The following is a 14,663-nucleotide window of genomic DNA, read 5'->3' as shown; positions in this document are numbered from 1 at the left end:
TTTATTTTAAAGAAGCCGCATCTTTGGCTCGGAATCAATACCTAAATCCTTAAGAGAACGTCAAAATCTTTGGATCCAAGTAAACTTTTTTTTAGTGTATTTTCCATTTTTTTTTTCTCCATTTAATTCCTACAGATTAAAAATAAGAATTTTACAAATAAATTACATTGCTTTTGACATGCATAATTTTTTAATAATTTAGAGAATTTCAAAATTTCTGAAATTTTCAACCACAACTGCGAGAATTTTACCTTCATTTTGGCACAGTTTTATGGATGGATATTGAAGAAAGATCGAAAGCCCTGATCCTCTATATTATACTTATCGTGAACCCTTGTATAATAATCACCAGATTTTCAAGCAAATATGTCCGTCTAGCAGTGACATATTTTTATGGGCATTGTTTTCATATCACTGACCTGTAATTTAATGACATTGATTGTGAAATCTCGTCATCATCATCATTTTAAAACATCTTCTTCTAATTTCGTATATAAGGCAAATTAAATAAAAATCCAGAAAGAATAATTAACAGTCATTAGTTAAAGACATTGTGATTTTCATAGCTCATAGCTTGAATGTAGATCTGAGATCTCTTTCATTCCGTTTAACATTATCGTTCACACATTATTAAGATACAAGGCTGTATAATCGCTACAGATTGGACTTTAGGCCATTGCTAGCGAATTGGAGCGTCGGCAAGTCTGGCGGTTTTTCACAAGAAATTAAGAAGAAGATCAAAGAAACAACACCACGGCATATGAGTGGATGGTGATATGATGGTGTCCCCCCACTAATGTTTAGTTAAACGCTGTCGTTTTTTGTGTTTCTCTACGATCCTAAACTTTCCTCAGTCCTCATTGGGGGTAACTAACACCTCACTTCCATCCCAAGGAAGATGATGGAAATATAGTCATCACATTAGCTTGAAGCCTTTTTGCCATCTATATTATTACGGATGCTAAAGCTGGCGGCATAGGCCGGTTATTGCCACCTTTAATTTTACTCACTTGGACTATTACGCCTTAGCTGAAGGCTTCGACCCCACCATTCCCCCCCGCCCAAGAAGTGAATATCTCAGAATTTTTTTTTTGGGAATTTCTCATATGTTCCACCATTCCCAAATTTAGTCATTTTTTTTGTTTGGTCATTTACTGTGATCTTTACTAATGTTGGTCATTTATCTTGGCCAACACACGGTGGGACTCTCACATAAGTCGTGTCATGTCTTATACCAGGTGAACTGAGCTGCGATGAGATGATTTGATGTGATGGTTATGGTCCGAAATCGGCGAGGTCATACATGTGTCGGCATCATGCTGTTTCCTTACATTGTCATAATTATCCGTTCGCTTGATGGTTTGGGCTTCCCTTGAGTTTCGCATGTATGGTGAGCTATAGTCTGTGACTGGTGGCTAAAATGAATCAACAAATCCTATCATTCATTCGTTGTTTTTTTTTTCACTCTTCCAAGTGATATAATCTTGAGGTTTTAAAAGTCCAACACATTTGGTGTCCTCCACCAGCAAGAAGAGGCTCGTGTGATGTCCATTGAAAAACGTAGCTGGTCGTGTTATTTTCATGCCGCTTTGGTAGCGGAACATTTACCATTTACTGTCCAAACGTGTCGAGTGATTAATGACAGTCGCATTTCAAATGTTCAAACATCAGTTAAGAGTGAAGATAGTTTAGATGGCAAAAAAAAAAAAAGAATTTACTGACGGCCTCTATGTCTGCTCAGAAAATTAAGAAGTAACTTTTTATTTGGCCCTGGGAAATTGGGGATTCTAGAAGGGAGATATTTTGATATATCTGACTTCTGAAGAATGAACACTGAAAAATATTTCGTTTATGGTGAAACTAATAGAAAAATAACCGTAATATTAACGAAATTTGTCATTAAAAGTAAACAATTTCCTAAATGCAGTGAAAATGTTTCTTATTGTAATAAATTTACTTGCTAAAAAAATTTCAAACGGACTCAATATTACGAAAATTTTTCTAATTAATTCTTCTGGGGTGTATAATATTATTCAATAATTCTTCTACATGTGGCTACCCTTGTCGTTTGGAAGAACACCATATAGTGGATTAGCAAATGACCATTTAGGGCATTTGTGTGAATTGCTAATACTTTTCATTTTATTATCTCTGATGATATCCCTCAATTATATACCAGGTTATAGCTGCATATTTACGTCTGTCCATCTATAGCAATGGGTCATTAATTCCCACTTCGTTTTTTTTCTCGGTCTGTCTTTCTTTCATGTGTTGCCATCTTGTCTAAGATGAACTGGTGTCCAATTCATCTCTCTCTGTCCCTTTGCCGACTTTTAATGCTTTCTAAATAGGCATTAAATGTTTCCGATAGGCGTATCAAATCATTTATATTGTGGTCAAAATTACAACATCACTTTGGCCTATGGACACTATAGTAACATGTTTCGCTTAAATATTTTCTCATACCTCATAATATAAAGAAATCTTCAAACAATTTTTTTCACATTCTTTTTAAACCGAGATTAAAATAGAAGTTAAAGCTGACAAAAAACAACTACAAAAGTTTGAGAAAATTTTGTAAAGAAATAAAATGTTGACAAAATTTTCCATAAAAATAAAATTTTGACATTTTTTATAGAAAAAAAAATTTCTAAAAAATAAAGTTTATAATATGGTAGAAATAAAATTTTGACACTAACTAGAAGTAAAATTTTGACAACATTGTCTATAAAAATAAAATTTGTATAAAATTATATACAGAAAAAAAAATTTTGACAAATTTTTTTATAGAAATAAAATTTTGACAAAATTTTTTATGGAAAAAAATGACAACGGTTTCTCTACAAATAAAATCTTGGCAAAATAATGTCTGGAAATAAAATGTTTGCAAAATTTTCTCTAGAAATAAAATTTTGAAAAAATTTTGTATAGAAATGATATTTTGAAAAAAATTTTCTATAGAAATAATATTTTGAAGAAAAAAAATTTCTACATAAATCAATTTTTGAAAATATTTTCTAAAAAATGATATTTTGACAAAATTTTCTCTAGAAATAAAATTTTGACAAAATTTTCACTAGAAAAAAAATGTTGGCAAAATTTCCTCTAGAAATAAAATTTTGAGAAAATTTTCTCAAAAAATAAAATTTTGACTTTGTTTTCTCTACGAATAAAAGTTTGACAAAATAAACTCTAGAGATAAAATTTTCTCTAAAACTAAAATTTTGACAAAGGTTTGTTTGAATTAAAATTTTGACAAAATTGTCGTTAGATATAAAATGTTGACAAAATTTTTTATAGAAATAACATTTTGACAAAATTTATTATAGAAATAAAATTTTTACAAAATATTTTATAGAAATAAAATTTTGACAAAATTTTTTATCGAAATAAAATTTTTACAAAATTTTCTTTAGAAAAAAATGACAAAGTTTTCTCTACAAATAAAGTTTTGACAAAATATTGTCTGGAAATAAAATTTTGACAAAAGTTTCTACAAAAATTAAATTTTAATAAAATTTCCTCTAGAAACAAAATTTTGACAAAATATTTTGCAAAAAAAATGGACAAAATTTTTAAAAATTTGCTCTACAAATAAAATTTTTGCAAAATTTTCTATAGAAATAAAATGTTCACAAAATTATCTACAAAAAAAATTTTGACAAAATTTTGAAAAATTTGTTCTACAAATGTAATTTTGACAAAATTTTCTCTAGAAATAAAATGTAGACAAAATTTTCTATAGAAATAAAATTTTGATAAAATCTCCTACAGAAATAAAATTATGACAAAATTTTCTACAGAAAAAAAAAATTGGACAACATTTTCTACAAAAATTAAGTTTTAAAAAAATATCCTCTGGAAATAAAATTTTGATAAAATTTTCTAAAAAAAATTTTGGACAAAATTTTTAAAAAAATTGTTCTACAAATGAAATTTTAGCAAAATTTTCTATAGAAATAAAATTCTGACAAAATTTACTATATAAATAAAATTTGTACTATATTATCTATAAAGCAAAAATTTTGACAAAATTTTCTATAGAAATAAAATTTCCTCTAGAAATAAAATTTTGACACAATTTTCTAAAGAAAAAAAATTAAATTTTAATAAAATTTCCTCTGGAAATAAAATTTTGACAAAATTTTCTACAAAAAAAAGTTTGGACATAATTTTTAAAAAATTTGTTCTACAACTGACAATTTGGCAAGATTTTCTATAGAAATAAAATTTCCTCTGGAAATAAAATTTTGATAAAATTTTCTAAAAAAAAATTTGGACAAAATTTTAAAAAAAAAATTGTTCTACAAATGAAATTTTAGCAAAATTTTCTATAGAACTAAAATTCTGACAAAATTTTCTATATAAATAAAATTTGTACAATATTATCTATAAAGCAAAAATTTTGACAAAATTTTCTATAGAAATAAAATTTCCTCTAGAAATAAAATTTTGACACAATTTTCTACAGAAAAAAAATTGGACAAAATTTTCTACAAAAATTAAATTTTAATAAAATTTCCTCTGGAAATAAAATTTTGACAAAATTTTCTACAAAAAAAAAGTTCGGACAAAATTTTTAAAATATTTGTTCTACAAATGAAATTTTTGCAAAATTTTCTATAGAAATAAAATTCTGACAAAATTTTCTGTATAAATAAAATTTGTACAATATTATCTGTAAAGCAAAAATTGTGACAAAATTTTCTATAGAAATAAAATTTCCTCTAGAAATAAAATTTTGACAAAATTTCCTACAGAAAAAAAAATTGGACAAAATTTTCTACAAAAATTAAATTTTAATAAAATTTCCTCTGGAAATAAAATTTTGACAAAATTTTCTACAAAAAAAAGTTTGGACAAAATTTTTAAAAAATTTGTTCTACAAATGAAATTTTAGCAATATTTTCTATAGAAATAAAATTCTGACAAAATTTTCTATATAAATAAAATTTTTACAAAATTATCTATAAAACAAAAATTTTGACAAAATTTTCTACGGAAATAAAATTTTGACAAACTGTTCTATAGAAATAAAATTTCCTCTAGAAAAAAAATTTTCTACAAAAATTAAATTTTGATAAATCTTCCTCCGGAAATAAAATTTTGACAAAATTTTCCACAAAAAAATGGTCAAAATTTTGAAAAATTTGTTCTACAAATGCAATTTTGACACAATTTCCTGTAGAAATAAAATGTCGACAAAATTTTCTATAGAAATAAAACTATCCATAGAAATAAAATTTTGATACATTTTCCTCTAGAAATAAAATTTTGACAACATTTTCTACAAAAAAAAGATTGGGCAAAATTTTGAAAAATTTATTCTACAAATGTAATTTTAACAAAATTTTCTGTAGAAATAAAATGTTGACAAAATTTTCTATAGAAAGAAAATTTGGACAAAATTTTGAAAATTTTGCTCTACAAATGAAATTTTGACAAAATTTTCTCTAGAAATAAAATTTTGACAAAATTTTCTCCAGAAATAAAATGTTGACAAAATTTTCTATAGAAATAAAATTGTGGCAAAACTTTCTGTAGACATAAAATATTGCAACATAACATTGTTTTGTTTGGTAACGTTTTGTTAACATTTTCTCCAAATTTTGCTAGATTATTTATGGCTCTAATTTCTTTCTCACATCAAAATTTGTTAAATTTGATTTTTTTTTTGTTTTGACTCAACGTCGATAAAATGGCAGGTGGATTTTTATTCCTTTTTTGTCTTGTTTCTCCGTATATAATATCAAAATAAAATAAAAAATGTTTGAATTCAAATTTTTAAATTTCTAATTTCCTCCCCAATCTCTTTATCACATTAATAGGTTGGCTGATAAGTTCAAATTTTTAAATTTCTCATTTCCTTCCCAATCTCTTTATCACATTAATATATGGAAATTTTGAAAAAATCGAATATAGGTTCGTCAAAGCTATTAAAAGGATAGATTTAGGTTTTTGTTGACAATATGTCCATTAGACGAAAAGTAGATTTTGTATTTTTTGTGTCTAGCTTTTTTTCTGCATATAGAAAAAATATAATTTATAATTTTTAAATTTATTAATTTCTAATTTCCTTCCCCATATCTCTACCATTACAGATTACAGCACAATCAAAATTCTGGCATGGGTTGTAGACGACGTCCCGATGGTGCACCCTCGCCTACACCATCGGACACCTCCGATTCGGACATTTCGTTGGGTACACACTCTCCCGTTCCGGGTAGTTTGCATTTACAACATAGTCCTGGCTCCACCTCAAATGGGGCGAATGATCGCGATGAAAGTCTTAGTATCGATGATGATAAACCTCGTGATCTTTCCAATTCCCTGACATCCAATAGTATACCTGCTTATCCCACAGCAACATTACCACCCTCATGTTTGCCCTCATTCAAATTGGATGCGGCTGCCACAAGTCTCTTTTCGGCGGGTTATCTACAAAGTTTTGCCAATTTCAAAGAGATGACACAACAATTTCCCATACAACCGATGGTGATAAGACCACATCCACAATTACCACAAGCCTTGGCGGCCGGATTAAATGGGGCGCAACATTTACATCCGAATTATGCATCGGCAGCTTATGTAGTCGATTGTTCGACGGCTCAGCAACAGACATCAGCGGGAGGACATCCACCCAAAATTCGTGTGAATTCCCCGGAAAAATTAAATCTGACAGCGAATAGTATAGCGGCAACATTAACGGCAGCGGTGGCTCATCATCCAGCCCATGCTCATCATCACCTGCAACATCATCATTTGCAACAGCAGCAGCAACTGCAGCAGCAACAACAACAGCAACACCCACCTCCATCATCGGTCCAGACCCAGCGAAGCAATAGTAGTCCCACAAGTGTATCATCAACGGCCTCAGCCACTTCAGTATCAGCGGCAGCAGCAGCAGCGGCGGCGGCAGCTGCTGCAGCAGCCACCGCCTTGACCACACCCTATCATCATGGAGGCCAATTTTTGCATAGACCTTTTTCCACATCACCTGATATTGTGAAACATAGCTCGGCCCCAGAGATAACATGATGATGTCTATGCCCCACCAAAGTCTAGTAGTGACCGCAAGGACACGCATGAACTGTTCTCCAAAAGGCAGAAAGAGAGATATTCTGCAAAAGTTATGTAAAATAAAACAAAATTAAAGCAATCAAATGTTAGAGGCATCAACAAAAATCAAAAAACAAAAAAAATCCCAATCTTAAAGCGTTAAAGGAAAGCGCGGGGAAGAAAAAACGCCAAGGGCGGAGGGGTTGGAGGGCACAGGAGATATTACAATATGCATCCCATTGATTTCTGGTACCAATTGAAATTCAATTACCTATTCATTTGTTAAAGGCCAGGGATTACAAAGCCCCGGGATTCAGCCCATCATAAGAAAAAACGAAACAGAAATCACCAAACCTATAATTTTGAATTTAGAAAAGTAACGTATATTTAAAGACCTCGTGGCAGGACACGTGTCACCAGAATCAAATGTAACACCAAGAGATAATATGTAAATGAGAGAGAGAGGGAGAAAAAGAGTAAAGAAAAAATCTCTCCCCTTTTATAAAACAGGGTGCGCTTTTTTTGTTTGTTTCCTATCGAAGAAATCATTAAATTTAATTTTGTTTTTTTATAATTTCTTGTACCATACCATGTTACCGTATACAATGAAATAGAACAATATTACAAAAAAAAGTATTTATATACATATATTATATTTTTATAAATTAATAATTACAACAATTTATTTAGTTTTTGTAAGTCACAGACACCAAACTTCACCCTATCATACATGAACTCCTTTCCTTATATTGTCAGAATTAAATTTTTATGAAATTCCAAACTTGACAAATTTGTCTCATTTGTGTGAAAATTATTTTGGATTTTTTTAATGCTTTCCTAATCAATACAAGTATGGCGCTAAAGACATTTTTGCAATATTGAACTCTTATTTTTTTCCTACAAACTAAAAAAAAAAATTTTTAGAAAGTGAAAAAATGAAAAGTAAATAAAATTTTCTTGATTTTATTTATGTGTTATCAGCGCGCACACAAAAAAAATTTTGTTTTGATTCAATCACGAAAATAATTGATCCAATTAATTTTTAATTGAAATGTCTTCAATCACAGAAATGATAGTATCAATTAAAAAATTAATTGGCAGTCAGTTAAATAATTAATCGACCCAATTAAAAAATTAATTGATACTATTAATTTGTGTGATTGATTTTTATTTTAATTACAAAAATTGTTGAATCAATTAAATTTTTAATTGAATATTTTTTAAAACTCAATTAAGATTTTAATTGGAAAAATTTTCGTGAAATTTTTTTCTGTGCGTTATAGGCGTTTGTAATACAGTTAATTAAAATTTTCTAAAATTAACAAAACAAAAAATCCTTCCTACATAGAAAAATTGATTCAACAAATTTTTTAATTGAAAAAATTGATCACTAAAATTAATAGTATCAATTAGTTTTTTAATTTATACTATCATTTCTGTGATTGAAGACACCTCAATTAAAAATTAATTGGATCAAGTAATTAAAATTTTCTAAAATTATTTCAATAAAGAATTAATTGAGTTTTAAAAAATATCCAATTAACAATAATTTAATTGATTCAACAAATTTTTTAATTGAAAAAAATTGATCACTAAAATTAATAGTATCAATTAATTTTTTAATTGATACTATCATTTCTGTGATTGAAGACACTTCAATTAAAAATTAATTGGGTCAATTAATTAAAATTTTCTAAAATCAACAAAAAGTTTCCTTCCTACACAGAAAAATAAATTCACGAAAAGTTTTCCAATTAAAGAAGTAATTGATTTGTAAACAATATCCAATTAAAAATTTAATTGATTCAACAAATTTTTTAATTGAAACAAATATCGATTACAAAAATTAATAGTATCAATTAATTTTTTTAATTGATACTATCATTTCTGTGATTGAAGACATTTCAATTAAAAATTAATTGGATCATTTAATTAAATTTTTCTAAAATAACAAAAAATTTCCTACCTATATAGAAAAATAAATTCACGAAAATTTTTCCAATTAAAGAATTAATTGGTTTGTAAAAAATATTTAATTAAAAATTTAATTTATTCAACAATTTTTTTTTTAATTGAAACAAATATCGATTACACACAAAAGATTTTTTTCTGATTCAATCACGAAATTAATTGATCCAATTAATTTTTTAATTGAAATGTGTTCAATCACAGAAATTATAGTATTAATTAAAAAATTAATTGAAGGTCAAGTAAAAAATTAATTGATACTATTAATTTTTGTGATCGATTTTTGTCTCAATTAAAAAATTTGTTGATTCAATTAAATTTTTAATTGAATATTTTTTAAAACTCAATTAAAATTTTAATTGGAAAAATTTTCGTGAATTTTTTTCTGTGTATAAAAATAAATAGTATCAATTAATTTTTTAATGGGATCAATTAATTTTTTAATTGATCTTCAATTCATTTTTTTAATTGGTGTTATCGTTTCAATTAATGTCGTGATTGAAGACAAAAAATATTTTTTTTGTGTGTAGTGGATCCACTGATTTTTGAGTGTTTATTTCATCTTGCACATAGAAAAAAATTTCACGAAAATTTTTCCAATTAAAATTTTAATTGAGTTTAAAAAAAATTGAAACAAAAATCAATCACAAAAATTAATAATATCAATTAATTTTTTAATAATATCAATTAATTTTTTAATTAGATCAATTAATTTTTTTTCATTGACCTTCAATTAATTTTTTAATTGATACTATTGTTTCTGTGATTGAAGACATTTCAATTAAAAAATTAATTGGATTCATTAATTTCGTGATTGAATCGGGCGAAAATTTTTTGTATGCTGTGTCTGAAGTAACTCTGTAGTGATTTAATATCTTCAGACAATTTCTTAAAATTATCCATCCCTATAATGCATACCAGATAAATTGAATCACTATATTTTTATACAAAAGAGACAATACATAAATCATTGAATTTCTCTTCACTTTCATCTGAATTTTGCTAATTTTTTCCACCCCGCATCCCCTTGGTAACCCTGATCCATTTATTCACTAAACATTGAAAAACAAAACACCTAAACAAATGTCTAAATTGTCAATCTTTCAATATTTTTGCACTTACGAAATGCTTATTTATAGAAATTATTTGATATTTAAAAAAAAAAAAAAAAAAACAAATTTATGAAATTAATTAATTAATACATTGTATATTTTTTCCTAATATAATAATAAGGCTTTATTATTTGAGTTTTTATTGTCAAACAAAAACAAAATATACGAAAAACATAAAAGAAATTTCTTAAAAAAAACTTCGAAAAATTAATTTTTGTTTTTTATTTTATATTTTTTTTTTAAATTTTGTTTTTAAAGAATTTTTTTTTGTTTTTGATTGTAAATAGCTTGTAAGATTATTACTATTATATTATAATAAACTACGAATTAAATAAAACAAAATGAGAGACGAAAGCGATAAGAAATATACTATTATAATTATAAAAATAAAAATAATTGAATAAATAAATAAAAATATATATTTAGTAAATAGAAAGCTTATTATTAGAATGCAATAAATATAAAATAAATCAGTTAAAAATATATACATGAAAAACATTTAAAATATTTCACAGAGTTTCATTTCCATGTGGGAGGATTTTTTTTTTAACCAAAATACACGGGGGAAAATTAACACATCTAGCAAAAATATATTGCGATAGAAAGACATATTAAAAAAAAGTAAAGAAAGTCTAAAGTAGGGAGAGATCGCCTATATTATACCCTGCACCAACATTTTCGATTCAATCTGATGTCTTTTAAATTTGTTAGTAGCCATTTAAAATACTTTTATATTCCTATTTATTAATGCGAGTTCTTAGACAAGCATCGTTAAATCGGCTAGTAACCTGGGGAGCCACCGTGGTGCAATGGTTAGCATGCCCGCTTTGCATACACAAGGTCGTGGGTTCGATGCCTGCTTCGACCGAACACCAAAAAGTTTTTCAGCGGTGGATTATCCCACCCCAGTAATGCTGGTGACATTTCTGAGGGTTTCAAAGATTCTCTAAGTGGTTTACTGCAATGTGGAACGCCGTTCGGACTCGGCTATAAAAAGGAGGTCCCTTGTCATTGAGCTTAACATGGAATCGGGCAGCACTCAGTGATAAGAGAGAAGTTCACCAATGTGGTATCACAATGGACTGAATAGTCTAAGTGAGCCAGATACATCGGGCTGCCACCTAACTTAACCTGGGACTACAATGTTAGTAAGGAACAAGTATAACGGACTGGCCGAATATCATAAGCATAGGAAGGCCTCTGGAGAGGGGCTTAGACTCACGTCGCCAAAAAGTAGTGGAAATATTCTTTTTGGGTCCGGAAGTGGGGAAAAATTGGCGCCGAAGCGATGAATTTAATATGGGCATGTCATAGGACGGATGTCCATCATTTCAACATCCGTGGCACTGAATTTTGAGGTGGGATCAGAATTCAATGTTATAATGCATTCTAATGCTTGTCTGAAACTTTTGACCTAGAATATTTATAAATTCTTACTCTTTTAACCTATTTGCAGAAACAAAAAGAAAAACTTACCCATTAAAATATGAAACAAGCAATAAGTTCGGCCGGGTCGAATCTTAAATACCCACCACCATGAATCACATATAATAGTTTAATTTGAAAACTCATCGTCGTAGCGGGTTATTTGATAATATATAGCATTTTAGGGGGTTTGATGACAAATCTTCTCCCAAGCAAATCAGTTCAACCAGTACGCTTCCCGAAGAAATAAATTAAAGATTCTACCTATGAAGACCATATCAGATTCTGGATTTATGAGAACCAGTTTTGTTTGAGTTTTAGAGAAATCATAAACATATAGTGTATATGATGAAATAACGCCTTGACTTGAAGTCCTAGAAATAAATTCAGGAGTTAGGTCTATATGGGGCCTATACCAAAACATGGACCAATACTCACCACCTTTTAATGTCCCTCAAATACCTCTAGAATTCCACTTTCAGACGAATTGGTGAAAACTACAAATTCTAGAAGCCCAAGAAGTAAAATCGAGAGATCAGTCTATATAGGGGCCATACCAAAACATGGACCGATACGGACCATTTTCGACACACCTCTTTATGGTCCTAAGATACGTCTATATTTCTAATTTCCGACAATTTTAATAAAAACTACGGATTCTAGAAGCCCAAGAAATAATGTCGGTAGATCGGTCTATATGGGGGCTATACCAAAATATGGACCAATAGGCACCATTTGCGACACACCTATTTGTGATCTTAAAATACCTGTAGATTTTCAATTTCTAGCAAATCGGCTAGAAAATATAGTCTCTAGACGCCCAAGAAGTAAAACCGAGAGATCGGTCTATATGGGGGTTATATCAAAAAATGGACCGATACACCTCAATTTCGGCACACATATTTGGGGTCCCAAAATACCTTTAAATTTCCAATTTCAGGCAAATCGGGTATAAATACAGTTTATAGAAGCCAAAGTATAAAAATCGGGAGATCGGTCTGTATGGCGACTATACCAAAACATGGACCGATACGGACCATTTTGGACACACCTCTTTATGGTCCTAAAATACTTCTAGATTTTCAATTTGAGGAAAATCGGATAGAAAATACAGTTTCTAGACGCCCAAGAAGCAAAATCGGGAGATCGGTCTATATGGGGGCTATACCAAAACATGGACCGATACGAACCATTTTCGACACACCTCTTTAAGGTCCCCAAATACCTCTAAATTTCCAATTTCAGGCAAATCGGATAGTAAATACAGTTTCTAGAAGCCCAAGAAGCAAAATCGTGAGATCGGTCTATATGGGGGCTATACCAAATCATGGACCGATACAAACCATTTTCGACACACCTCTTTATGGTCCTAAAATACCTCTAGATTTTCAATTTCAAGCAAATCGGATAGAAAATACAGTTTCTAGACGCCCAAGAAGCAAAATAGGGAGATCGGTCTATATGGGGGCTATACCAAAACATGGACCGATACGAACCATTTTTGGCACACCTCTTTATGATCCTCAAGGACCTCTAGATTTTCAATTTCAGGTTAATTGGACAAAAACTACTTTTTTTATAAGCCCAAGACCCCAAATCGAGAAATCGGTTTATATGGGGACTATATCAAAACTCGGACCGATATAGCCCATCTTCGAACTTGACCTGCCTGCAACCAAAAAACGAATCTGTGCCAAATTTCAGGACGATAACGCAATTATTGAAGGCTGTAGCGTGATTACAACAGACAGACGGACATGTTTATATCATCTTATTTAGAATTTCTCCCTGGTCAAGAATATATATACTTTTTATAGTCGGAAGTCGATATTTCGATGTGTTACACACGGAATGACAAACTTTTTATACCCCCATCACCATTCTATGTTATAAAACGACGCTTAAAATCCATTTTATTTCGCTTAAAACGATCCAAACAAGCTTGAGAAATGTTCATTCTTATGCGTTTTTGCTCGACTGTTAACAAATGCGGCACCCATCTTGCAGAAAGCTTTTTCCATCTGTAGTTCTTCATGCAAAATTAAATGGACTCGATCATTTGAGATGCCCATGATATTAGCAATTTCACGCACTTTTATTCGTCGTTCATTTAATACCATGATATGGCACTTCGGCTACAATTTCTGTTGTTGTTGCTGTTTTTTGGACGTCCACTACGCGGTTCATCTTCAATGCTTGTACGACCACGTTTAAATTCAGCAACCCAATTTTTTACTTTTGCATATGAAGGAGCACTTTCACCTAACACATTCACCATATATTACGAATTTCTTGTCCCGATAAACCTTTTTTATGTACATATTTAATGACAGCACGCATTTCTAATTTTTCCATTGTAAAAAAATTGCGGATGCGTCTTTTTTAAGGAGTTGCCAGATCGAAACAAAATTTAACATGTGTTCATAACAGAGATAGAAGTTTCCAAAACACTTAACTTTTTCTGTTTATACCGCGCTTTTTGAGCTAGGCTAAGAAGTTTCCGAACTGCCCTCGTAAGACAGACACACATACCAATTTAATATAAAAGCAGATCGTGAGATTTATATGTAGGACAATATGGACTGTGCCTCAAACTATATAATCTCGCACCAAATTTCATGCGGATCGGTTGAAAAATAATATACATATCAGGACACTCCAAAAGTTTAATCTGGTGATCGACCTGTATTGAGGCATATAGCCCAACAGAGTACAAAATTGGTTTCAAGGCAAGCAATATTCTTGACAATACAAATTACCCTTCTCTGGCCATATTTAAAGTGGGTAAGTTTCTTTAACTAAAATTTTTATCATACATATGATCACAAAAATATGCAAATAATTCGTAACAACGGTCGTTTTGGCAACCAAAATAAAATATTAAACAAAAGAAAATTCGGAATCAAAATTGAATATATTTTACATTCACTTCATTGTATTTGAAAAAGGTTTCATTTATAATTAAAAATGGTTCCATTTAAATTGTAAAATGCTACATATGAAGACAATCGTTAATTATGGACCATTATGCAGTCATTTTTAAGTGGTTGCTTGAGAGTGAGTATCGACATCTCCTACCAAATTTCAAGCGGATCGGAT

At 29.5% G+C, this 14,663-nt stretch overlaps 1 protein-coding gene across 1 annotated transcript in view; it reads left to right on the top strand.

Moving 5' to 3' along the window:
• Optix (optix) overlaps positions 1–7,937 on the top strand; it is a 72,185-nt gene extending 64,248 nt beyond the window's left edge. The window contains exon 4 of the mRNA XM_075312599.1: positions 6,102–7,937. Coding sequence (XP_075168714.1) covers positions 6,102–7,038 — 937 coding nt within the window. The 3' untranslated portion in view covers positions 7,039–7,937. The remainder of the gene's footprint in view (positions 1–6,101) is intronic.
• The last annotated feature ends 6,726 nt before the right edge of the window (positions 7,938–14,663 follow it).

The sequence above is a fragment of the Haematobia irritans genome, chromosome 5, assembly GCF_050003625.1.
Source record: "Haematobia irritans isolate KBUSLIRL chromosome 5, ASM5000362v1, whole genome shotgun sequence".
In the NCBI taxonomy this organism is placed as follows: Eukaryota; Metazoa; Arthropoda; class Insecta; order Diptera; family Muscidae; genus Haematobia; species Haematobia irritans.
Note: the sequence above shows the minus strand (reverse complement) of the source record. Positions and strands in the feature narration are given on the sequence as shown.